Below are 26,693 nucleotides of genomic sequence, written 5' to 3'. Positions count from 1 at the left end.
CATTGAAAAATTAAACCATACAACTGTACTTTTTCCCCCAACACTGCAAGAAAGAATGGTAATGACTCTACAAAACGATGTGCCTGTCTGTGTTGGAGAGCTTCAGCAATTCTCTCAAGGGCTTTCTGAGCCTCTGGCGTGAGAGTTCTGGGAGATTTTATGTTGCTGTCTCCTCTTAAAAGATTGAAAAACAATGTAAGTTCATCGTTTATGATTCCTAAAATTGGTCTCATCCAGTTGATTTCTCCCAAGAGTTGTTGTAGATCTTGCAGATTTTTAACTTGCTCTAATTTGAATTTTCTGAGGTCTTATGGATTGTTCTGAGATTCTCCATCCTAAATACTTCCATGTGCAATCTCCTGAATTTTTGAAGTAGAAATTTCCAATCCTGCACGTTGCACTTCTGCAATCACACTGTCACGAGTTTTCTGCAGTTCCTGCTGTATTGATGCTGCGATTAGGAGATCATCCATGTAATGGATGATTCTTGATTCCAGATATTTTTTCCACGCTGGAGACAAAGCTCATGCCACGAACCATTGGCAAATTGTTGGAGAGTTTTTGAGTCCTTGGGGCAAGACCACCCAATGGTATCTTTGCAGAGGCTCTGGTCTGTTGATGCTTGGGATAGAGAATGCAAATCGAGGAGCATCATCTGGATGAAGTGGAATGTTGAAGAAACAATCTTTGAGATCAATGATCACAAGCAGCCAGTCTCTGGGAATCATCGTGAGAGCTGGAAGTCCCAACTGAAGTGGACCCATTTCTTCAATGATCTCATTGATTTTTCTGAGATCATGAAGCAATCTCCATGAGCCTGAGGCTTTCTTGCGAATCACGAACACTGGAGAATTCCAGGGACTATTCATTGGTTTGATGTGTCCCTTTTCTAACTGTTCTTTGACCAAAATTTTACGTGCACTCAACTTTTTTCGTTCAAGGGGCCACTGATCCACCCAGACAGGATTGTCTGTTTTCCAGATCAGTTTCAAAGTGGTGAGTGCCACAGTGACCCCCACTAAAAATGAACTTCGAGTCTCAGGCCCCATTGCACCAAGATGTCTCTTCCCCACTCTGTGATGGGTTTTTGTATGATGAATGGATGAATCACTGCTGTTTTTCCTCCTGGTCCTGAAACAAGAATTGCGTTTTCACTCTGTGGACAAACAGAATTCCCTCCAATCCCTGAACTCAAAGGTGCAATCAGGCTCCACTCTTTGGGCCAAAAAAGATATGAAATTACTGTGACATCTGCGCCAGTATCAAGCATTCCATCGATCATGATTGTCTTCTCACCGTAGGTCAATGAGCATGTAATGATGGGTCGATCTCAACCTAGGTGTTTCACCCATGTGGCATGAACTTCCACATGTTCACTCGAAGGGAAATTCTGTTGATGGAACACTGGCATGACCTGTTCTGTGGTGTGAGATGGTAATGCAATGGCTTTGGCAATTGATGTGTTCTTAGGAATGGTCAACAGCGGTTGTAGAGGTTTGGCCAAAACTGTCAATTCTTCATTGCAATTTGCCCAAATAATTGTAGGATAAATGATGAGACCTAAAATGCTGCTTCTTTCTTTACCTATGATTAAAAATTCTTGACTTTTCCATGAAGTTCCAGTGACTCCTGTTGGTATCACTGCATGATTCTCATTTAAAAAACATACTATTTTGGAAGCTGCCAAGTCACATTGTGCCCCTGGCAGCAGCAGGCCTGGATCACTGGGGATCCTGTAGATTGTCCTGCTGAGGGCGTTGGATTGACTTTCTCCGACGACTGTCCCACTTGTGGAATTTGACTTTGAGTCATCACCATCACTTGTGTCGTCACGTGCTGACGATTCGCGCTCTTCTTGGAGTTTCCTGGAAGAGGCAGAGAGTTTCCATCCACATCTGTTTTATAATGACACTGGCTTGCATGATGCTTTCCTCTTCTGCATCTCGGGCAAACACCTGATGAATCTGCATTCTTTGTATGCTCTGGGCGGTTTCTCTTGAAGTGACCCTGTTTGCCACATTTGTAACATTGTGCTTTCACAAGTTTTGCCACCATTTCTGCTGTGGAATCATTTTGTCGCAGAGTTGCAAAAGCCTCTTGGAATTTTTCAGTCTGGGCTTCGATAAGTTTTTCTAGACGTTCTCCCAAGATGTCTGCTTGAATGGATGCCACATGCTGCGGTATTCCTACTTTGCTGCATGCTTCTAACATTTCTGCTACAGAAGGTTGACCTGGCATCGCACTGATGATACGTTTGCACTCTGTGTTGGCATTTGCAAATGCAAGACTTCGAAGCAGATGTGGCTTCGCTCCCTCATCATTGACTTGCCTGTCTATTGCTTGTGTGAGACGATCAATGAATGAGGAGAATGATTCTGATGTGCCTTTCTTTATTTCTGTATAAATACTTTCTGGAACTCCTGCTGGTGAAATTTGCAGGATTGCTTTTCTTGCTGCTTCTTTTATATCTGTTAACACTTCTCATGGTAAATCTCTTGCTTGACAACGTGGCTCATCATTTGGTGGATCACCTGCCATTTCTGCCACAGTGATACCTGCATTTGGTCCTCTTTGATATCTTCTCCTGAGGTCTTCAAGAGCTTTTCTCCATTTTGCTTCCCAGATAAGGATTTGCGAATCTGTAAAAATCATCGAAGCAATGGATCTGAGGTCAAAAGGTGTTAAGTCATATGTATTAAATGTTGCCTTCAAAAGCTGCTTGAAGTACGGGGATCCCAATCCGTTATCATGGATGGCTCTTATCAAGTCTTTGATCATATCATGATCCAACCTCTCCCATCTTGTGTTCTGACCTTGTGCATCGTATGCCACTGGCAATATTAAACTTCTTGTGCCTGCTGAACTAAGCTCTTTTAATACTTCTTTCTTTGTCTCAGTCAAATCTGTTGCACTGGATATCTGTGCATCAGCCATCTGTGAATTTTCAGAAAAAGGAATTAATTGTTGTGATTTTGATTGTGACACTGCTCCTCCTATTCCGGAGTCTGCCTTTATTTGTTTGTCCCCATCTTCTTGAGATGTGATCCCTTCATCCTTGAGGGATATTCCTCTTTTTGACATTTCTCTCCCTTCTAGTTGAGGAGTAAAAAGCTGAGATTGTTGTGCAGCATGTGATCCTTGTGCAGCATTACCAAGACAAAAAGCTGAGCCATCAGACCGTTGAAAGGTAACTGAAGAAAGCGTCTGTGGAGTTAACTGAAGAGGAGCTTGATTGCCTTTTGGTGGCAGGAGCACTTGAGGGAATTGAAGGTTGAATCTGGATTGAATTCCAAAGCTGTTTCTTTAAATTGTGGAAAAACTTGTTTCATGAAATCTTGAGATAATAAAATTGAAGAAGTTTGAGATGAAGGACATGCCTGAAAGGCATGTTGATCTGAAAGGAATGCCATGTGAAGCAGTAATATGAATCATGTTGTCATCCGTGGTGAATGCTTTTTGTTACGGTTGAGTTGCTGCATGGTCCTCTGAAGTTGACAACGGCTTCATTTGTTCTTGTTGGAATTGTTGCTTTGAAGAATAAATCTGTTTTTTATATGTGACTGGGAAAAAATGCTGCAATGTGGGTATTCTGCCACTAGGTGGCGCTGTTGCTCCCATGGCTGGGTACGGAAGTCGCCGTGACTGCTGTAATTGTGCAGTCCCGCCACTAGGTGGCGCTGGCATTGCGACAACTGGACCCTGTCGATCGATCGATATTTGGTCCGGGATCTCTTCAATTATTGCTGACCAAAGACGCTGTGCTTGTAACAAACTCTCCGTTTCTGGATCTCTGGGAAACACTGCAGTGATGTTTGGATGTGCACCCATGTGCCTGAACGAGCTAGCTGATATTGAATCACTGAGTGGCTGCCGAGTTGGTATTGAGGCGCCGCTCGTGGGCGGGGTTATAGTTTGCGGCGTCTGCTGTGAGGAGGCGGCCCCTTGGAGAAATTCTCCGCCCTGGCCCCACCCCATCAACATTTGCACCACCCCCGCCTGCTTCGATCCTGCTTGCATCGTCTCGGCACCGCCCTGGGAGGCGTTCCCTCTCGACGCGCCCCCGGGGGCCGCCCCGTCCCGCTCGCCATCGGGGTTTACCCCGCCCGCAGCGAGACTGCGGCTTGGGATACATCCCACCCCCACTGCGCCTGCGCCAACGTGAGCCGCGAGCGCCTCTGGGATTTGCAGTGCACGGCTCTGCGCCTGCGTCTGCACCGCCCTTCCTGGCTCTCTGCCCACGCTTTGCGATGTGGCCACAATTTTGTCCATTTCGCTCACCGTAGCCTCCATCATCACCCTACGCCGAACTACCGGCATAGGCTTTTCCTCCCGCTTTGTCCCGGTCTCGCGGTCCGCGAAATCCCGACGGTCGCCCGCGAGTTTTTTTTCCCCGCGATCCGCGCCCCCCTGACATGGTGTGTTTTTCTGCTGCCCCCGTCACGTTCCGCGTCCGCGCCGTGTGATTGTTCCCGGCGCAATTGACTGACATCGCCTTCGCGTCCTTGTGCCGCGGTGTTATCTCCCGCCGCCGGCGCGATTTGGGGTTGTTTTCCCTGCTCTGGTGTTTGGCTCACTCCCCCTCCCCCCTGTTGTGTCTGTCCTTGCTCGAGTGGAGGAAAGGATGGGGAAGTGATTTCGCGCGGTGTCTGGGGAGGGGTGAACGGACTTCTAGGTGGAATCCGATCTAAATCTTCCCGTTCCCCCCTCTGGGGCAATTGTCCCATGTCCAGGGGGCATGCCTCAAAAGAAAGCATGTCTCTATCCTGATCGCTAGGATGAAGTACAATTTTTTTCTTTCCCGGGACTGGCATTGGGGAATCAGGTTTCAGAATTTGAGGCTCCGAGATAAGCTCTTGTGATTTACGTGCCTCATCTTGGAGAAGCTGCTGGCTCTCTCCTACTGCTATAACCTGGGGAAGCTGCTGGCTATCCCCTGCTGCTATAACCTGGGGAAGCGGCTGGCTATCCCCTCCTCCCACATTCTCACTAGGAGATATGTGACCTGCCTGCTGCTGAGAAGCAGCTGGCTGCTGTTCAACAGAAGAAACATCGCTCTGTTCCTCCCGCGCAGCCCTCAGCTGCTGTAAAGAAGGAGGAACTGCCTTTTTATTACATGAAATTGCCTCTAGCATGATTCTCCCCGCGGGCAATAGCTTCGCAGCCGTTTTATCCCTTTTAGTTGCCCTGTGGTACAACTCCCTATTTGCCTCTTGCCAAAATGCCGGCTCAAACAGGACATGGGTTTCACAATGTGGAAAGTTACACCGAACCCATAAAAGCAGAGCTTGAAGCTCCTTTTCAGGAAGGCCTGCAGGATGTGGAAACATAACTACCCGTAAAGCGGATAGGATCTTAAGTTGTTCCTGGGAGACTCCCACCCCCATGCGTTCTGGATTTTGACCTCTCTCACCAAAACTGAAGAACAGGGTGCAGATGTTCTCAAATTCGTCCCAGAGGTGTCCTGATCACCGACCAGCAGATCTCAGGGTGACGAGTCCAGGGCCCTTGGAGTTCATCTGTCCGAGGCGAAGTTGAAGTCAGCTGCTGTGGCCACAAATCTTCCCCTGTCTTCTCTGGATTTCTTCCTGGCTTTAGAGGGCTTTGTGCGTTCACTGGAAAGCACTCAGTGAAGCCAATTCTCAGTAAGGTGCTCACTCAGTGCCCCCTCGTGCCCACCCAGGGACGCCAGATGTCGGGGGGGTTTCCTCACCCGAGCTTTAGGTGGTTTAAAGTCCTTGGCCCTCTATTTTGTTGAATTTGCTTTGATTTTCTGGTAGCAAGAGCTTGGGAATCTCTTCAATTAATATGCCCATGGTAACAGAACTGTTAATAACTTTTCTTTAAAAAACTACTAGAAATCTTCATTTTTAAGAAAGAATGTACTGATGCTTTACCTCTACCCCAGAAAACATCCTTACCTGACTGTCATGGTTTAATACTGAAGCTGCAGTTTTCCCTGTGCCATAACATGTCCAGCCTCAATGGGGTGGTTTAGAGGAAGTGAATGAAAAGAAGGGTCCCCTGCCACATGCCAAATAAGGTTTTAGCAGAGTTTTGTACACACGGAAAACTCCTAAAGTATCCATTTATCTTTAGAATACCTACCCATTAAGAACTAATCAAGAGTTGAGAGTTCCTGCTGAATAAGTACACAACAAAAAGCAAAGAGTTAAAAGCACAGACAATGATCTATGTGTTCACCAAAGTGTAGTTGTCTCCTATTTAATAAACAGGCCTAAGTAGATCTGCTACTTACAAGATATCTCAACAGGAAGGGAATTTTATTTTCCAAGTCCAGTAGACATCCAGAGACAGAAAGCTTTAGTTTTGCACTGTTGAGATGGCTGTTCTTTGAAAACAGCTCTGGTCAAGCAGAGGTGGTAGCTTTTGGGATTGCAAAGGTCCTGAAACTGGCCTTGCTTGGAGAAATACTCCCAGAAGAGTAGCAATTTCCAAGTGGAAAACAGCTGCTACAAGTCTGGACGAATGATTCCTCTCAGACCAAGGCTCCTGCTGGCCTCAAGCAAAGTTCAACACACGGGCAAGGCCACTTCAAACCCTTCAGAATTGCCACTGCAGGTGCTACTGATGTCCTACTTGTGATGTGGCAGCTCGAAGAGCTGAAGTTTTTAATAGCATTTGCTTGTCTACACGGAGTATATTACAGACAAAACCCACGCCATTCCAGAAGATAACTTCTTCCTTATCAGCTCCTCTGCTCCACGGCAGTACTGTCAAACAGTAGCAGACTAGGTTAAGAAAAAAAAATTCAAACTCACTCTTCCAAAGGCAGAAAGATACTTGTTAAGAACATGAAGATCAGATTTAACTATTAGGCAGATTATGCTCTGTCCTGTTAGCATGTCAGTATTCAAAAGAAAACACAAAATATCCCTTTTTGGTCAGTAAAGTGTTGATTTAATAAACTCCTTAGCCACATTTCTCACCCCCTTCCTCCCCTCATAAAATTTCAATTTGCACATAAGCAGATGGCACAATTGATGGCATACAACTTTAGTTTTTACGTCTGCACTCTTAATGCTAAGAGTATCAGGGGCTAGGATTTGACAGAATTTCATAGGCATCAGATGTGCCCATGCAAAAGAAGCAGATCTTTATATACAGTACCTATTTTTTCTTATAAATTTAAATATTTAAAAAAAATGTATTTGCAAAATGTATAAAGTTTGGGGAATACCCCAAATGCATCTTAAAATTAAATGCGTTCTGGTTTCAAAGGTTATTTCAACAATGAAGACTAAATTCCACCAGATAAAAGGCACTTGTGCTGTGTGATGTCTTAAGCAAGTATATGTTAGTTTCATAATACAGTGTCTTGAATTCATGCAGCTGTCTCTGAGCATCAAGCATTATGAAAGCAGCCAAAAGAGATCGTGAGTAAACTTGATTCCACAGTTGTAAAAACATACAGCATTGTGCTCCATCTTTGACCCTAGAATCAAACACTACTGAAAAACTGCTGTCATTCAGATGGGAATTCAAACTACATTTCATTCTCTCATAAATTACAAAAAGTATGTCATTTAATTAAAACCAAACCACCAGTGAACAGCTCAGTGTTCAAATAGTTTGTGCCACTGAAAGTCTGTGTTTATAAACAAGCTAGAGACTAGTTATTCAAGGAGCAGTGCATTGTATTTGCAATTTTCATTTCACTGTTGAGATAAAAGCGCAGTCCTATTTGCTTTCATCTTCTCCAGCCTTTTCATTAAATGGCTATTGGTCATCTCCATCTCTTCTATCTTATCCAGTGCTGTTCTTAACTATAAAATGAAAAAAAAATTATGATCACTTTAGTTTATTTGGATTTTGTGCTGTACTCAAGCTTGATAAGAGGAATAAAAATATTGTTTCATATGAGTGCCACAGAAGTTAAGGTACAACACTTTCATTATTGCAGGCAGATGAAACAGAATTAAACTGCTGGAAATAATTGTGAAGCAACTGAAACATGAAGCGTATTCATTCCAAAAGTACTGTGTACCTGCAACCTCCCATTACATGAAAGCAGTTTACCTAGAACAAGGTAAAGTACTCTCCACCACTATTACTTGCATACAGATAGATATTCCCAACACAGGTAGCCGGCATCATGCTAGTGATGCAGCAGATCTTAAGCAAGAATGATCAACAGCTCAGTTAAATACAGCTTCTTCCCAAAATCCTGTGAGGTGCAAGCTGGAAAATTTCCAGGCTGTCACTTGACATAGGGACCATTCATCTCTCTAGCAATTTTTGTAGAAGGATTACTTTAAAATATTACGAGTTATCACATTTAGAAAAAAACACCACTTAAATGCTTCCTTTCAAGAAAGTACAGTATTGAATCATAGTTAGTATTACCTTAATGTGCTAGATGTCTTCTGAATGTCATATTGAAACTTAAAGGTCATATCAAAAAACAATTAAAAGCTGTAATCAAAGATTATGAAGAAACAGAGCTTGGAGGCAAAAGACAAAGCAGATCAAGACAGAAAGGAACATACAGCTAGAAAGGAAATCAAGTCAGTTACCTCTCGCTGAAGCTTCCTTTTTTCAGCTTTAAGTTCATCTTCTACTTTTTCTGCATTTTCTGCTGCATTTTTATACCTTGCAACCTGTCCTTCAAGTCGTCCAATCTGTAAACCCAAACAAGACAAAAGGAACATACTCAGGTGTTTCACCTGGAGCTCACCGGACACCAGCTGTTCTTCCAAGGACACAGGTGAGAAGGTTAAAGAACTAAGCAGAAAGAGAAGAGTTGGAATACAAAAGATCAAGAATTGGGATGAAAAATGAAAGTGGAAAGTTGAAAAGCAGAAACTGAATGAAAAGGTGCATAGAAAGGAGACTGTGAACTGTCATCAGACATGACGAAAGAGGTCTTGAGCCCAAGCACAGAGTTCAGAATTTATGAGGACTTGAGACAAATCCTCATTGCAACCTGCAGATGTTAAAACTGGTAGCATTCTCTGTATACAGCTCCCTACAACTCCTAATCAACATGATAGGCTACTAGACTGAATCTGTGCTAAAGAGAAAAGATAAGAATCTGTGATTTAAATTATAATAATTTTTTTAATTTTTAGGTAATAAACTGTAGTTAAGTTCCTAAAATACAAAAGTATGGCAAATTATAAAGAACTGAAACTACCAGTTCAAGAAAATCAATTTATTTAATTTAATTACTTGTAAGGAAGTTGTAATACTATGGAAGGTACAAAACTTACTCTCTAAAGTTGAGAGTTACACATCTACAAAAACAGTCACACTTTGTAAGTCAATTAACATGGTTTTATAGCTTAGCATCTTGGTAGATTTTCTCTCATAGTTAGGCTGTGCACAGGTATTTAATTACAGGAAATATGAAAAATGTGGTGTCATTCTATGCAAACTAAATGTCAAACAGTAAATTGAATGATGAAATACGTTTTCACAGATTTTGTTGAAAAAAGTATTGTAAAAATATGCAGTGTAACAACAAACATGAAGAAAGACACTTACATTTTGTTCCAAAGTAGTTATATCTTGTTCAGCTTTTGAAAGCTTAAATTTGTATTCACTAATTTGTCTGTTGGCATCTCCTAGACAAAAATTGACATGAATATGTTAATCAAAGCAACTGTCTAAACTAGCAGTTTCCCTTTTAATTAAAGTTCATTAAAAAGACTATTTAATTGAGAAGCTCATAGCTGGGATTCACAGAGAGGTAAATGTTCTTTCAGCAATCTACAAGAGTTTGAAAAGGAAATAATTTTCCTTTATTTAGGGATCACAACTACTGTCTCTATAAAAGTGTGCATGTGTGCATTAAATTTCAGGTGCATCAATGAGATACATGCCTTTTAAAACACATTTAGCTCAGCAAACTAATTCCTTAGAGAACAGAATCAACATAATAATCAACACACATTGCAAAATGTCAGACCACAATAAACAAAATACCAGCAGCATTTGGCCTAGACAGCTGTAATAATATTTGAATAAGGAGCGCAAGGCCTGAACCTGACTCACAAACTCTAAGGAGTTTGGCAAATTATTTCGGTGTTACATTTGAGCCCTTGCATTGCCAGTGTTTTGTTCATATTCATTAACACAAGCATATTAAACGACAATCTGTCAAACAAATACGTTTTCAGCTGAATAGCCTGCATGAAATGAAAAGCATCTTAGTGCTTCTATGAAGCAACACTAAACATTATGTTAAATAAAATTTCATGTTTTGCTTTGGGACAATAGTCTTCTAGATTAGGTTTTCTGTATCGAAGATTGAACAAAATCATCCTGTAGAATATATATTTCAAAAAATCTTAGCTGAAATCCTATTGTCTAAAAATTGTACCCAAGTAGTGGCACCCACTCTAGGCAAGGTTATCAACTGAAAAGTAACTTCCCAGAATGTTTTTCTTCAATACGGAAAAAGGCAGACTTTTAAGCTATTCTGCAGTGAGAATTTCATGCAAGGACATGGACCAACAAAAACTTACCTGCTCAACAATATAGTCACTCACAATCTACTATTGCACAACAACAGGAGTTGGAAGTCTTCTCTGCAAGAAGAATAACTTTGAACAGTAACCATATACCTACTTTGCATTTCAATTAGCTGTAAGTCAGAGCCATTCTCCAAGCCTATTATATCTGGATTCATGCCATCACGTTTAGAGTATTTCTGTCGTTCTTCTTCCAACTGCATCTTCAGTTTTCTAACCTGAAAAAGGAAGTGTTTCTTTATGAAAAAGAGACTCCCAGAAATTCAGTAGTTGTGTATCTAAATGTTCAATGGTAAAAAGGCAGAGTAGTCCTGAGATGCCCCTGGCTGAGAGGGTTCTGTAAATGAGAATGGCAGAGCCATGCAGGGCAGTCAATCCTTGAGGTCTCTAGCTGTAGGCCCCTATCCCCATCACTGGGTGAGCACCTTCTGTATGTCAATGCATAACCCAAGCCCACCAGTTTGGTCAGTGCTGCAGGGGTATCTGCACAGTGCAGAAGCACATAGTAACTAACACAGTTCACTTTTCAGAAGAGGAGATGGCATTAAACTCCATTTATGGATTTCTTCTACTGCATATCTTTTCCACTCTAAACACACACAAAGATATTGAACACTATCCTACTGAGTTTACAGACAATAATTCATGGCTTTTTAGGGGGTCCTTTCTCATACTCTGCATGGAAACAACGGTCCTAGGCAAGTCTGTAGTGCACATTAGTCTTTAATAATCCCATTTCATGCTACAGCGGCTGTCTCTCAGTTTTTCCAGTAGTCAGGGAACATAGATTTCTCAGGTATGTGGCCTGTGTATGGACATTATGAAAGACACAGGAGCTACTTTTTGGACACTCTTCTAAAAATATTGTTCTACAGATTAGCAGTATGTGAGTTAACCTGCAAAACCCTCATTCATGATACAAATCAAATACATGATCAGTGATTTTTAAATTATACAGTGATAAATATATGCATACATATTTATATACATTTAATACTATAATCTATTGGCATTCCAAACAAGTATCTATACTATAATTAAGGTTCATTCACAGCAAACCCAAAAGTTGACAACAATGGTTTAAATTTGAAATGTCTTCAACTAAAAGGGCAAAAATTTTAGTACTCTTAACAATTGCTCAATGGCTATATGTTTGCTTGAGTCTTTTCTTCTCAAAACAGTGCTGTATTTAGACACAATTACTTGAATAACATTAATTTTCTGAGTTACTGAAATGATTAGTGAAATAATATTACTCAGCAATTTTGAAGAAAATGCCACTTGAACTTATGAGAGTATAATTTTACTGACTTTAATATTTCTGCATAAGACAAAAGAAAAGAAAGAGCTTTAAGGATGTGCACTAATAGTATAGTAAGGAACAAGTTAGATTTCAGCTAACCAGTGAGTGAAATGAGGTTTCTTTACCAGCCAACATCAAAGTCCCATGGATAAGTACACTAGCAAGAGGAACTGCTAATTCCTGGTAGTCGGTGAGGTAAGAATTTGAGTATTTTATTTTGCTTTAGTGCTTATGTATTTGATTAAGCACCTTTGTGCTTAACATTTGTTTATTACTTATATATAAATAGTCTGCAAAATGATAGACAAAGGTCTACTTATGAAATGAATAACTTATTTTACCTGGGACAGTAATTCCTCCTTCTCTCCAGCCAGTTTTTGTAGCCTGATATCTAAAACAAAAGAACCCAATTAAAAAACAGAGAAATCTCTAAGTAAGAATATGTTTTTCTTAATTTTTCTTCCATTATGAATGAAAAGCTCATCAAAGCTAATAACACTGGGACCACAAAACTTTGATATCTCACTAATAACACAACAATCTTCAGTTAATAGCAGAAAAAAGGGGAAAATACTTTGTTCATATTGTTTATTAGTATAAAAATTCTAAAAGCAAGACCTCAGAGTTTACTAAATCTTTCAAGCAAATTAACAACTGACGATTTTTTTATAATACTCAAACACTTTTGTCCCAACATCTAGAACAGCCATTTTCAACAAAATTTTCTCCTGATTGTGTTTTCTTTTCCCTGACTTATTTGAAGGTTGTTGTCTCTTCAGGGAGGCCAGTAAACTTTCCCATATGTTTAGAAAGTTTGCAAAAAGTGTTCCCAAATGACAAAAAAAGAACCTGGAAAAGGACTCACAGGAATTCAGCAACATTGCTAATTAGTCAAAAGATCAGTAATAGCTACAGAACAGTCTGTCAAGCAACACTGTTCTAAGACTAGAGCAGCTCCTTTAGAAATTCTAACTTTGATAGAAATGAAGCATAATGACATTTGTATTTCCCTTTGAGGGAGCCATAGCAGAAATACATATGAAGTCTAATTTCTGTCAAAAGAAAAATATGTAACTACTATATATTATATACAAGTATAAATCAATTATATAGAGATTTTTACTACATGTTAACAGAGTTTTACAGAGGTTGACCTTGCATACAATAACTTGCTCAACCTAAGGATAAAAGCAAGTTAACGTAACTTAACCCGAAAACACTTAATTAGTGTCTCTGTTGTCTCTGTCATTTTTTGAATGTTTTTAAAACTTTTTTTTCTAATTAATGTGATGGAAGATTGCACTTGATGTTCTTTCATTGATGAAAGAAGTATACATATTATGTATACTTCTAAAGATTTATTTTTATGAAATACAATGGAAAATACATTAATCCAAAAGATGCCGCTTGTAAGCAAGATATTTTTCGTCAGAATTAGAACAGGAACTGGACCAAGAGAACTGATCAGTTTCAAACACCTAAGCATGTATTTCTTCTTACTCAAAGATACATCTGTCTTTTTTACTCAGAACCAAGAAAAAATTAAAATCAATCCTGGAAGCTGTGTAAGCATATATTCCAGAAGCATCACAGGCACTTGCATCTGCAACTGCAAGTCACACCCACTGAGAACCAGAGGAAACAAAGCCCTCAAAAACTCTGTAAAGTATGCCAGGATATTTTTACCTAGTGGTCTTTCTCCTGCAGGTTCCAAGACTTGAGCAGCTTCCTGTGATACTACTGTTATTGTACCAACCACTGACTCACGGTTTACATCACCATTTGGTGTGCCGTCAGGAATTATAACCAATCCATGTTTCTAAAAATGCAAAACAAAAAATAAACCAGTCATACAACAGAAGTGCTAAAATATAAATCAATAGATTAAATATTTTAAAGATTTTCAAGTTTATTGGAACAGTTACAATGATACAGACGATTTATCCTACCCTAAGGTCAGGTCTTCAGACTGCACAAGAATAGTAACCATTCTCCCTCTTTTTTACTGACCTTGATTTGATGCCCCATTCCTGGATTTCTGTTACTGTAAAGTAACTACTACCAACATACCTGTCCTCTCTTCATTGTTTCCTTCAGGTCAGCCAACTCCTCTCTGAGCTCATCTCGCTCATTCTTAATGCAGTCAATGTAATCTTTCTGTCTTTCTAGGGCCTGGGCTCAGGCAGATAGCAAGAAAAAGAATGGTACAGAGAAAAAGCATATGACAGGAGAAAGATTCTCTACAAGTAAATACAAAGAGCTCAATACAAGTAAAGAAAATTAAAGCACTTTTAAAATATGTAGTAACATACATCTCTGATACCTGCCTTCTACAAGTTGCATATCTAACTTCATGCTGCATTTGTCACCACTTTTTTCAGACAAGTCTAAGATTTTTTAAAATATTTTTATACAGTGAATTCTATTTTTTGGTAAATTTTGATAAACTGAACTGAGTACCAAAACAGTGAGTGATTCTTCTTCATACAGGCAGCAAGAAATAAAATTTGTATTTCTGCAGCAAGAAATAAATTTTGCTGAAATTCAAATGGCAAAGATCCTAAAACGTTACATAGATTGAACTAATTTCTCTGCCATTTAAAAGGTACAGAAGCAGAAATCATAATCATTGAAGACCTTGAATGTATCCACTCGCAAATACTAGTTTATTTACTGGTTGCTTAAGGGTTATAATACCATTTACTAAACCCAAAGCAATCAATTTTAAGGGAAAAAAAAGCAGCAAACACTAGTAGCACTATTTTAGCACAAAAAAGTATGGCAGCTAGAAGTGCAATATGGGTGTAGATAAGTTTGTCTACCTGTGCTGGAAAGGTTACCTGGCAGTTAGTCAGATACTTTTACTTGACTGGGCAGCATTCAATACTGCATGCATTAAAAATAGTCAACACCATAGACAAGTGTCAAAAAAAAGTCAACACCAAGTGTAAAAGTATACACCTATTTTTGCCAAGAAAATGATCCAACTAAACCTTGTGCTATGCATGAATGTGTAGAAATGGCTGATACCAAGAAAGAAATGACGGTGTATACATTTGTGCTGTACTCACCCCATGTAACTGCAGTATGCTTAATTTTAATAATCATCTAGAATCTGTATATTAGAGCAATATTTTAAAGCATTACTCAGTTTTAACAGAAATTTTTGACAAGTGCTGTTGCACTTGATTTATTAGTATGTAAATGTAACACTTAAAGGCAATTCAGCACGTGTGAAAACATTAGCTGAGGTCTTAATTTAAAAATTTGTAAAGTTATTTTATTTCCTAGCACACACTAGATCTCTACATTATAAATAGCATAAAGAACCTTAATCAATATATAATTTTGTGCTCTACTTAAAAGACACATACATCTTTTTAATTTTTGAAGAAATGTAGCACAGATGGAAGGGGAATAAGCCCACCACTTGAGAGAATGAACACAGTAGCCCACAGTCACAGACACAGATTGTGTGTACTTGACAGTGTCCTGTAATGATGCTGATCTTTCCCAAACATTTTTTATCCTCACCCCCTCCTAACACAAGTGTTGGAAATCAGAAAATTCTGATGGGGAAGGAAGTGAAACTGATACAACTATGTATTTCTACCTATGTAGATCTAAGCAATCATTATTCAAAACCAGTAAAAATCCTAGTGTTTGTGTGCTCAGGGTTTCATTTAATATGACACAGATTTTACAATATTCTAATTCTTTACACTATGCAATTCTTCTATTGGGGCAGGAAACAGAAATCTGGACAACAAAATTCTGCAGACAGGTTTTACCATACTGATAGGAGCAAAATCTGATCATATACCAGAATGCAGAGACATTTGGGATCCTATTTTCTAAATATTCCAAAAGCCTTCATGACATTTATGCCAGTCTCAGAATTGCCATTACTAACTGAAAATCTGGAGCCACTAAACAGTACAGTAACCGTGTATTTCAGCAATACAACCCAAAGTTGTAATTCAGTGTCCTCAAACTAATCTAATATCAAATATAATCACAAATTTCAAACACTGCAGAAACAGAACATAAGAAGGCAGGTATAAAACAAACTTGTGTTATTTTTGTTATGTTTGCCTCTCTTTTTCTGAAACAGCTAAAAAGTCTTGTATACATTGTAAAGTAAGGTTACAATTTTAGTTATAAACTACATTGTGAAACTTCACAGAGACTTCTAAAGCTGGAAGAGTAAAAATTAGCAAAGCTGTTCAGTAGAAGAGGGAAATGCTCAAAAACTATGAGCTAAGAAAAGTATGTAAATATTTATAGATATGAGAAAGAAAAGAGCAGCATTTTTATGTTTTCTTACCTAAGAGAGTTCAATTCTGAGAGTTAAAAAAAAAACCCAAACTAGAAAAATAACCAGTTATGGTGTTTACAAGAATACAAACTGGCAGGGCACTTTTGGCTAAAGGAAAATATAACTATCTTTCTTGTCATTCTGGATGGTACCTATATTTGAATATAGGATACGCTTATACTAACTCTGGTAATGTATTTGAAAGAGCACAAAAATATTTTACAAATTGAGACAGTCCAATACACAAATATGAGAAATAAGTATGGAAAGAATAGGGTAAATTAAAGATAAAAAGCTTTCAAAAGAATGCTCAGAAAACTTAGGAATGATGAAATCTTTTTATGACGGAAGAGAAAGACTGAAGCATGAAAAAAAATTAAGACAGCACAGCTTTTGAACTTGGCACTATCAATTAAAAGGCAACTATTCAAGGTGACTTGAATGCCAGCAAATAAAATAGTTTTCAAAGAAATCCACATATATTGAAATATGGTGTAAAATTCAGGTAGAGAAATGACCCCTGAGCTGTTAAGAGGCAGATAATTCCTTTTTAAAGGCTTTCCAATTAACTCCTTATTGCCACCAGGCAACCTACTTGTGTCCCAGAATAGTCACAAGTTCAGAGCCATGTAGTGGACCACCGATGGTCAGGCTGACTCAGTTCTACAACTTCTGTGCTGCTCAGGGCCAAACTGACAAACCCTGCCTGACCTACATTAGCTGCAGAGTATCAACATAGTTCTTCCTGTACCACCTTTTTTTCTATATAGGAACCTTATGGATGCTCCTCAAAAGGTCACCTACAACAATTGTTTCAATTACAACTCTCAATACTCAAAGCATTTCATGCATCATATCACAAAAGCAGTTTGGTTCAGTGTTGCATCCAAGCTAACCAATCCTGCAAGGATCAGAAGTGCAATACAGGAATGTGCAAGTTGGTTGCAGAAGTCAATTCAAGACCATATTTTTAACCACTAGGCATGCCATCCAAAATTTTGCAAAAAATTGTAAAATTGTATGTGTAACAGTTCATATTACAGATTGAATTAGTACTATTTATCATTATGCAAGCAAAGTGTGGCTCATTTTCTGAAGGAAAGAAAGACTGCAAAACATTTCACTCATTTAACTTGGGAGTGCCCTTAATTTCTTTAGAGTACACAGCATTCCTTGGGGTGTAGAGGGCATCCATCTACTTCTAAATTAAAAAAAATACCTTTCCTCCCATATTTGATTCATACCCCTATTTTTTTATCTTTCCAATTAATTGTCTCCTGGAGATCAAACACTTCTTTGGTTATGGAGTCTATATTCTCCTGCATACGTTGATTCGCCTGTGGTAAACAGGATGAGGGAAGAATAAAACAGGAAAGAGAAGTAAGGAAATGGAAAAAAATCTCAAACATTAAAACAGATAAAGGAAACTAAGTAATAAAAGTCAACCAAAGAGTTTATGAGCATGACGTTACATAAACAGTGTGCAGTTAATTGTAATATATTTCTCATCAATTCATGCAAGAGAATGGTATTTAATCCTATTCAATCAATGCTGTTGGGAAAACTTAATGCAACTAGAGGTGCTTTCCTTTAGTGCTGTTCCCACTGTAGTCAATGGATAGAAACAATTATCCTGCTTTACTTTCCAGATACCTTGAAGTTCCTTCAGAAGTGAATATTAATGTTAACAGTTGATTTTATTAATGTTTTAAAAAGTAAAATAATCTTCTTGAAAGTATAAAGAAGGGAATCAAACATTCAGGAAGCAAAAGACAACTGCCGACTGATACTATGTGAATATATATCCAGTGCAGTCCTACTTTTTTAGCTGACTATCACTGCATTTTGCTGCTTGTCCTGTAAACAGAATTAAATACTTAGCTGTGAAGATGACGTAAGAATTTTAAGGGCTAAAGACATACTTTTTTCCTCTTAAGGAGTGAATTTGATTTTACATCTGGGAACGGAAGACAATGTCTTTCTGTAAAAAGCTACATGGCTTCAGCTAGATTTCCTGTTAGTGTTAATAGATGGGGAAAAGACACAAATAAGTGGTAAATACAGGTCAAATCTTCAAAGGGACTGGATGTATTTGTGACTATTTGTCACATGCTACATTCCACCAAAGAAAACATTCCAGACAAATCTACTGTATATTCTTGGTTCATATACTTAAACCTCACCAAAACTCCAAACAATATGAAAAGCTGATCTTTAATTCTCAGTGATGTCAAAGATAACTTAGAGCAGGCAACAGAACCACAAAAGAATTTTATAGAGTGCTTTCCTATCTAACTCAAAATGCTGATATTTATGATAATCTTAATCCTTTTCTTCTGCTTTTAAGTCATATCAACTCCAGTTCATGAAGCATAATACTTCCAAAACAGAACTGGGACTTTTCAGAAACCATTTGGAGTTACAGTATTTCCACCTAGAGAGCACAAGAATATAGTGAAGAAATAAAGGATCAAATTAACTATTACACAGTTTTTGAAAATGACAGTGGAGACTTTGGCCCATACACTTACTTAATTTTTACTGCAATGAAGAGACAGTGGGGAAATTATGTAATAACTGAACTACAACTTCCAATTAAAATCATTGGGAAATGGACTCCCACATACTTCTGACAATATACACATATATATATGTATGTATGTATGTATGTATTTATTTGAGGATCATTTTAAAATGAAGATTGATAATAGCTCTGGGATTTCAGGGTGTGTAGATTTGTTTCCAGAAACAAAAGTGAAAAGGGGAAAAAGAACAAGGTGAGAGGGGAAAAGAACACACTGCACACCCAGCAACATGGTTGTGACCCAATAACATACTGACCAGTGTTGCTGTGTGTTATTCTTGACTGCTAAGCAAACAAATATTCAGTATGTCAAACTGCAATTGTCGATACTTACAAAAATCTGAAATAAATGAAATGGAAACTTTTGGGAAAGGCAAAGAATAACATTTGGTAGTATCCATACATCAGAATATTTTGCTATGAAATATTATTTTGGCCACACGAACATTAGTTCTGCCCTCACAACAAAGAAAAGATATAAGGAACATTGATGAGAGAACCACAATTCTCACAAGAATATAAGGTTTTACAAGATGTAATGCATTTTGTATTATCTCCATATGAAAACCTTGCAGAGACTTTTTCAGCTTCATAAATTTGGGACGATCAGTAGCTTAAATTCTACCCACTAAAACAAAATAAATTATGTCTTAAAAATGCAAGATAGTATTTAATCCTGTTTTTTGTATGTTTTCCATTCAAATCTTACACCATATTTATTTGCACAAGTTCTATCATATGGTCATATGAGTATACCTCTATCAATTCATCTCTCTGTCGAATGCCCTCTTTAAGTTCATCCAGCTTATGCTGCAGAACACTGCAGGTGTGTTTCTGTCTTTCCAATTCCTGTATTAAATAAATCAATTATTTACATTTATTTTGAGTTATGTAAGAAATTACTGCAAAGATTTGAGAAATTATACCTACCAAGCAGCTAAAAAAACTCCCCACAGAATCACTTAAGTGGTCTAAATAAGTTGTCCAGATACTTACTACACATAAGATTTAGTAAACTGTAGAGAAAAAATGCCATAAAGACTTAAGCCCAATACTAACAAGTAAAGCTATTCTGAATGTTTTCAACTGTTCTAACTAAGTAGTCCATATTTCTGTACTTTAGAATTATAAAAAAAATTACCTTTGACTTCTCTTCATTCTCCCTATAGAACTCTGCTATCTGTTCTTCTTTCTCTTCAATAACATCCTTCAAAGTATCCACTTGGTAAATCAAGTTGTTTTTCTCATTGTCTAGTTGAGCACTGGAAACCATAGCTTTCTTGTACTTCTCTTCAACTTCAGCTAGTGAATCCTATAGACAGCAGAAAAGTTTACATTAGTCTAACTTTTTGATGCATTGTTACAATGTTACAATGCTATCATAATGTTAAAGTATGAGATGTTAGACATGAGAATTATGAAACCATTGTTTCTGAAATATATTCTTTAGAGATACCAAGTAAAAGTTTAGTTCCATTATTCAAATTAGGTAATCCACAACAATGAAAAGTTATCATTACAAAAGCATGGAAAATACAAGATAACAGTCCACCTTCATTTTCTACTCTGCCACATTCACAGCAACTCACAGGGATAAAGAGTAATATCACAGCTTCATATTCTAGTGAATATCATGTATCTAGTAGTAACATCACTATTCTCAAGGCATGCATGAGAAAACAGTTCAGAATGAGGCAACATATCTCACAGAGAGAAGGTGGACAATTAAATCAGTAAGAAAGAAATCACAAAAATAATTCCAAGAGTAGCTCTAACTTAATGTTCATTATTTTAGTAATGTCTAAAGTCTAAGACCTTAGACCTTAATGACCTTATAACCTTAGATTCAAAAATTTAAGATAGCCACATTATTCCAGTAAAAAAGATTCACTATTAAAACAGATAAAATATCTTTGCTTTATTTGCTAATTTTTTTAAAAGCATGTAAAGGTTCACATACTTGGTTCTCTACCTAAAGGTGTACATGCCTTGCTATATAGCCTCTTACACAAATCTCCTTCATTTACCATTTTATCCTGGTTTTAGTTATATTTGGGGTTTTTTTTGTCAGAGCTGTAACAAATGTCAACCATTTAAATACTTAGAACAACTATCACTCCAGGCACTTTTAAGCATGCCAGTCTTATGCATTATATAGGGGTTGGGACTACATGATCTTTAAGGTCCATTCCCACTCCTTAACATTCTATGATTTAAAAATAATAAAAAAATATTTTCAGAGTCATAATTTTAGAATTGGAAAAGAACTATTAAGCCAATTCCTGGAAAAAGTAGAGATCTATGCCCTACTACAAATCTTCTTGTACTTCATGTAATCTGTTCCCTGAAGGAATAAAGCAGCATTATCTCCATTTTTAATTATGTGTATTATGACAGTAGAAGCACTAGCACAGGAAGGGCATGAAGCTCGTGTTTCCAAAACACAGAACACAAGACCTAAAGTATTAAGAGAGAAGGTTGCAACAATCTAAGTTTTCTAAGAAGATACTAATGTCTGCTGTTACACAGTAAAATTACACAATCATTTTTGTTTTGGAATTACAGTCATGTCTTCTCTAAAAAGACCAAGTCACAGTTCAATATTCTCCTATAGGAAACTAAAAAAAATCCCTATCCCCAAACACTATTCCATGTTTTAAATCTCCAGTTTGAGAAAGCTGTCCTTGAAAGTAGGTATTTTACTTTATATAATTTTATCACAATCGTATGTATTTATACATTTCTATTCCATTCACTGACTTCTGGAATTTTCTGGTGAAGAAAGGTTTTGAAGCCCAGAAAAAATAATTACAGATCAGAAGAGACAAAGCAGTGTAAGTTGTGAAAATGTTCAGCAAGTACCATTAACATCTAGGAAGCAGTAGTAAACAGCAAAGATGACTCAGGATAAGAAAAAAGAAAAAAAAAAAAAAAGTGCAGGCAAGTAATTCTGAAGATTAAAACCAGAGAAAACATTTCTTTTTGTGATGCTGTAAATATGACAAATCTTGTAAAGATTGGCAAAACAAAACACTAGAGACAACAAGCCTAAAGACTTTCAAAGAATAATCCAGTTTAGGGTAAAAAAAAAAGTAATTTCACTGTAGTAATTTCACTGGGAGGTATGAAATTTAACAACAAAAAAATGCAACTAAGGAAAAGGTCCAATCTGATTATTTCTGTGAATGTGATGAGTGGGGTCATGTACTAATGTAGTTCAGCAGAGATCTCTGAATGCCATCTGGTCCAATTTCCCAACTAAAGAGGATCAACTAAGATCAGGCTGCTCACAGGTCATCTCCATTTTAAGTATCTCCAGAAATCTAGACTGCAGATGGTGAAACTTGCTGGATGATCTGCACCAGTGTTTGCTTTCCTTGCGAAAACTCTTTTTTCTTGAGTTCTAATTGGAATCTCTGTTCTTACAATTCAACTTTTGTTGGTTGCATATTTCCCGCACAAAGAAGTCTGCCCTCTACTCTCCATAGCCTCCTATCAGACACACTGAAAACAGCAACAATATTGCCAAATAATACTCCAAGACTTATCAAAGCCCATTGTTTCAGCCTCTTACTGTATGCCATGTGTTCCAGGACTCCAGCCTTAAAAGGTAAGAGTAGTTTGGGTCTTAAAACATTGTATTAAAATGTCATTAATCAGAAAAAAAAAAAAAACAAACCCAAAAAAAACCACAAACAAAAAAACCCACCAAAACAACAGTGGCAGGGAGGGTGAATCTGCAGTTACAAGATGAATAGATTGATTTGGATAATAAAGTGTGAAAACTGCTTCTGAGATAGAAGCTAAGTTATGTCCAAGTCTCTATTGGGTTAAAAAAACTGAAGCATTGAAAAGACTTCTTTGTAACTCCGCTTTTCAAGTATTACACATGTTCCTCATGATTCAAGAATTCCATGCAGTTTCATGAAGTCTTCCAGTTTGATTTGAAATGTTTTCTGAAACACTTGAAGGAGGCAGTAGGATTTTTAAGAATGAAGCAGTGGGAGTGGGACAGAATGAAAATACATAAGGCTCTGCATATAAGCTAAAGCTATGAAGAAATACCACCCACAACTTTATCAGTAAAGTAAAAGTGCTATAAAAATTAGCTTGCTTGGCTAGAACAAGATGATTTAAGCCAACGGACATCAAGAGGGTGCATTGTTAATGCATCCTCTTTAACAGCATCAAAGAAAATTTGGGAAAGAAATAGAATTCCTTTCCAGTTGATGCAAGGAAATATATAAAGAAATATATGAAGAAGCAACAAAACTGAATCAAACTGAGACAAGAAAAGATTTGAAGACATAACTAAACCAGAACTAGCCACATTAGAGTTTATCCTACTACCAATACAGAGTTCATCCTGCTACCCAGTGTATTTGCAGCCAGGTAAATACCACACTTTTAGCAGCATAACGGCAACCAGAGAGCTCACAAGGTAGTGTGATTACAAATCCCCATTAGTCCACCACTGGAAAAAACCCACCCAACCAACCAAAAACCCCAACATTTAAACATAGTATAAACGCAGGTATTCTGGTAACTCTTCTGTAACATACACAAGACAAAATTTATCAAGTACAAGTTGAGGAAAAGGCAGTACCTTCCTAATTAAAAAAAAAGTTTCCCAGAAGGATCTTTATGGAATGTGAACTAACATGGGAACTTAGGAATTATTCAGTATTAGCAATAACATAAAATGAAGTACAATTCTGAAAGCTGAGCATAGATGAAGATCTTCCTATTGCACCTGTGCTCTTTGGTAACTGTAATGGATTACAACAAATAATAATCCATTAGTCAGGAGTCAGAACAGTTATTATGAGATGCTTGCAAACACATAAAGGTGTGCAAATTAGACCCATTCTGAAAATACGAAGCAGTCTCAAATTACACTCCATCTCTGTCTCATATATCTATGTCTAATAATCTTGTAATCTACTACTGTTTCAAGTCCTTGTAGCATTCATTTGGCGATATAACTAAATCGAAACATACTTCCTCTGAACATATTGCTATCAGGTTTAAAGTTACCTTTAAAGGTAAAGTTATCCTTCAAAGAAGAAATAGTTTTTGCTACACTAAGCAGCTCCTATTACATATTTTTTTCCTTACTATATCATCAAAGATATTAATAAATGGAAGAAATCAAAAAAAGCTGATAAATGCATCACTGTTACATGCTCTAATACAAGAAGCATTCATTTAATTCAATCTCTATATGGATATAAAACATATAAAAATTTCTCTTTACTTTTATATGAAACCATTCACAATTAGACAATAGAAAAAAAGAACAGAAAAAAATATCATAGATAAGATTTGTAAGCCCCATGATTTGTAGAATTCTGTTCCCTTCAATAGAAAACAGTGAAAAGTGTGATTATTTTAAATTTACTGCACTTCTACTTGTGTGAAAATGTATAAAAGAAAGGCACACATACTAGTTTAAACAAGTCAAAATGCTGAAAAATCTCCTGTGGAAGACTGCACCTAGTACAGGTAGTTCAGGGCGCTGCCGCAGTGCAAACTGCAGATTGTACCCTCAGTAGGGCAAAGTGGCTGGAGTTTCCAGCAGGAGCAGCGATCTGGCACTGTCCCTTTGCACAACAAGAGGCACGGGGACCTGTGGCACCAGCAAGGTAACTGGCCGCTCAGACATACGGCCGGAGCCAATGGCTCAGCAGGAAGACCCCAGACCCCCAGTGTGCATGGACTGCGGATACAAAAGCCCACGGATTGCTTGATTCAGGGCCCCTCCTTGGCAGCATCCAGCCTGATCATGAGCTAGTTTTGTGTGACTTCGCCATGGTTAAAGTACTTAAAGAAGTCAGACGTCTGAGACCCTGCTATGGGAAATCTGTGGCTGAACCTGTAAGGAAAACTGGTCTGACTTAGTGAGAGTGGTGTGCATAGCTAGTCTAGTGAGGCACCCATTGACACACTTGGTGACTCACTGGGCGGTTTTGCTCTCAGCAATGTAAGTCCGGGATGGTGGGAATGTGATTACCACAGTGGATGCTGGATTTTCAGACAAGAAGTTTCCTCAGCACTCATTAGCCTAATGCTGACAAAACCAACCTGTGATTCAGAGAAAATAATGGGACTATAAACCAGCATAAATAATTTTTTTTAATGACAAAGAATTAAAACAAAATTAATTTTCCTCTACAAGCAACATGCCTGCCCAAATTAATTGCAGCACACCTTTTAAAACTATTATTTTGGTTTTGCTTAGCTGAAACTTGGAAGACTAATTCTTAAGTTCTTTGCCATAATTATCTCCGATTTTTTTGTTCCCCATTTGATACCCAGTAGTTATTTTGTGTATCCATTTATTTGCTAACAAACCTCTAAAAATGTACACATCTCATTATCTTATCAGAAAACACCTATATATATATCTATATATATAAAATACATATAGGATAATATCCAAGTATAATGCTCCTAACAATAATCCAATAATAAACATGCAATCTAATGTACATTTTCAGATGATGCTCTTCATGCATTAAAAGTTAGATGCATGCTTGAAAGAAATTTAAAAATTTGTTAGTGAAGCCACCGTACGTTAGTGAAACTGGTGATAACTCCATTATGCAAAAAACACCCATTCGGAATGCATGCTTGGGAGGAGCCCTGATACCTTTAATTCTTTAAGTCCTTGCATGTATCTCCATTCTACATCATGTATTTGGTCTTTAAGATCATAGATATCCTGCAGGACATAGGAATGAGCCATTGCATAAGAAGTATGGGGAAATAAGCTAAAGTCGAAAAAGCATTAAAAGGTTTACATGCACTTCTGTCAAATGACAAAGCCTGCAATAGTTCCCAGAAATTATAATTAATTCACAACAACTTGATGGAAATTAAGGTTTTGTTTATAACACTAACTCCAAGACATCTCAAATAGGACAGAATTGGTTTAAATTTGACATAAGCAAAGACTTATCTTAATGAGCTAAACTCTTACACCGTAATTATGAACACAAAAATACCAAGATAAATTACCAAGAAAGTAAAAAAAATACTTCATGATTGAAAATTACATCCTCATAGCATTTTCTTATTATTACAGAAGTTCTGTATTAAAAAAATAATCTTCCTATATAAATTCTCTGAAAATGCAATTCACCCGTAAATCACTGAGGGAGGCATCAGGGTCCACCAAACTACTTGCATCTCCACTTCCTCTTCTAGATGAGTTGCCACTCAAAGGAGCTGCAGTTACTGAATTGCGAGATGAGGGCTTAAGAAAGGGAAAAACACTGTATCAGGAATCATATGGTTATTTTTGGCATACTTGACAATACTCTTTATAAATTTCTTCCAAGTCACAGAACAGTTTTCTGTCTTGTTTTTCTTCATATTAGCTTACAGACAGTATTTTCCATTGATTATTTTCCAGCATTTGTGTTTCTTCCTGGTAAAATATTGGTTTCTCATTGATGACTTACTGTATCAGAACATTAGAATTTTGAATCATCTGTCCAGAAGACATTCATAAGACGGCTAATAGTGCTCAAATACTGTAGACATTTACAGTACTACTAAACATCATAATTTCTGCCATCCAGGATACAGAAAAAAGCCTACAATGAGAATCTACCACATTTATTTTTATAGCCTTAGCCTCCTAAATTTTAGGCTTTTCTGTAAAGTATTTCTCACATGAAAAATAAATTGTATTGAAAATTATTACTGGCCAAAAGTAAACTAAAGAATTTTTTTTTCTCTAGAAATAAAATGCACAAAGCATTAATTTTGGGCAATAAAAAAGTGTATCTAAACATATCTTTGCAGGCTCCTGATGAAAAATACACAGAATTTATACTTTTTGAACTATTTCAACACTTGCAAATTTGTGAATGAACACTGACTTTAAATAATTTTAAAACTCTTACCCTTGAAAATATTTCTGAATGTGACTTTTCATTCTTTTCTTCCAGCTGAAAGAGAATAGGAAACATGATTACCTTTAGTAAT

The 26,693-nt window shown here is 37.4% G+C and overlaps 1 protein-coding gene across 9 annotated transcripts in view; it reads right to left on the bottom strand.

Moving 5' to 3' along the window:
* Positions 1-6,895: 6,895 nt before the first annotated feature.
* Positions 6,896-26,693, bottom strand: part of LRRFIP2 (LRR binding FLII interacting protein 2) — a 56,728-nt gene continuing 36,930 nt past the window's right edge. For 3 of the 9 annotated variants that reach the window (XM_066323263.1, XM_066323257.1, XM_066323252.1), the window contains 13 exons: positions 26,612-26,656; positions 25,843-25,956; positions 25,351-25,422; positions 19,840-20,010; positions 19,455-19,547; positions 17,359-17,451; positions 13,867-13,968; positions 13,483-13,615; positions 12,138-12,187; positions 10,591-10,711; positions 9,505-9,584; positions 8,535-8,639; positions 6,896-7,784 (listed from right to left, as the gene is read on the bottom strand). In XM_066323263.1, coding sequence (XP_066179360.1) covers positions 7,674-7,784; positions 8,535-8,639; positions 9,505-9,584; positions 10,591-10,711; positions 12,138-12,187; positions 13,483-13,615; positions 13,867-13,968; positions 17,359-17,451; positions 19,455-19,547; positions 19,840-20,010; positions 25,351-25,422; positions 25,843-25,956; positions 26,612-26,656 — 1,290 coding nt within the window. In that variant the 3' untranslated portion in view covers positions 6,896-7,673. The remainder of the gene's footprint in view (positions 7,785-8,534; positions 8,640-9,504; positions 9,585-10,590; positions 10,712-12,137; positions 12,188-13,482; positions 13,616-13,866; positions 13,969-17,358; positions 17,452-19,454; positions 19,548-19,839; positions 20,011-25,350; positions 25,423-25,842; positions 25,957-26,611; positions 26,657-26,693) is intronic. The other 6 variants (XM_066323276.1, XM_066323269.1, XM_066323295.1 and 3 more) reach the window with 6 other exon arrangements.

The sequence above is a fragment of the Sylvia atricapilla genome, chromosome 1 (genome assembly GCF_009819655.1).
Source record: "Sylvia atricapilla isolate bSylAtr1 chromosome 1, bSylAtr1.pri, whole genome shotgun sequence".
Classification (NCBI taxonomy): domain Eukaryota; kingdom Metazoa; phylum Chordata; class Aves; order Passeriformes; family Sylviidae; genus Sylvia; species Sylvia atricapilla.
Note: the sequence above shows the minus strand (reverse complement) of the source record. Positions and strands in the feature narration are given on the sequence as shown.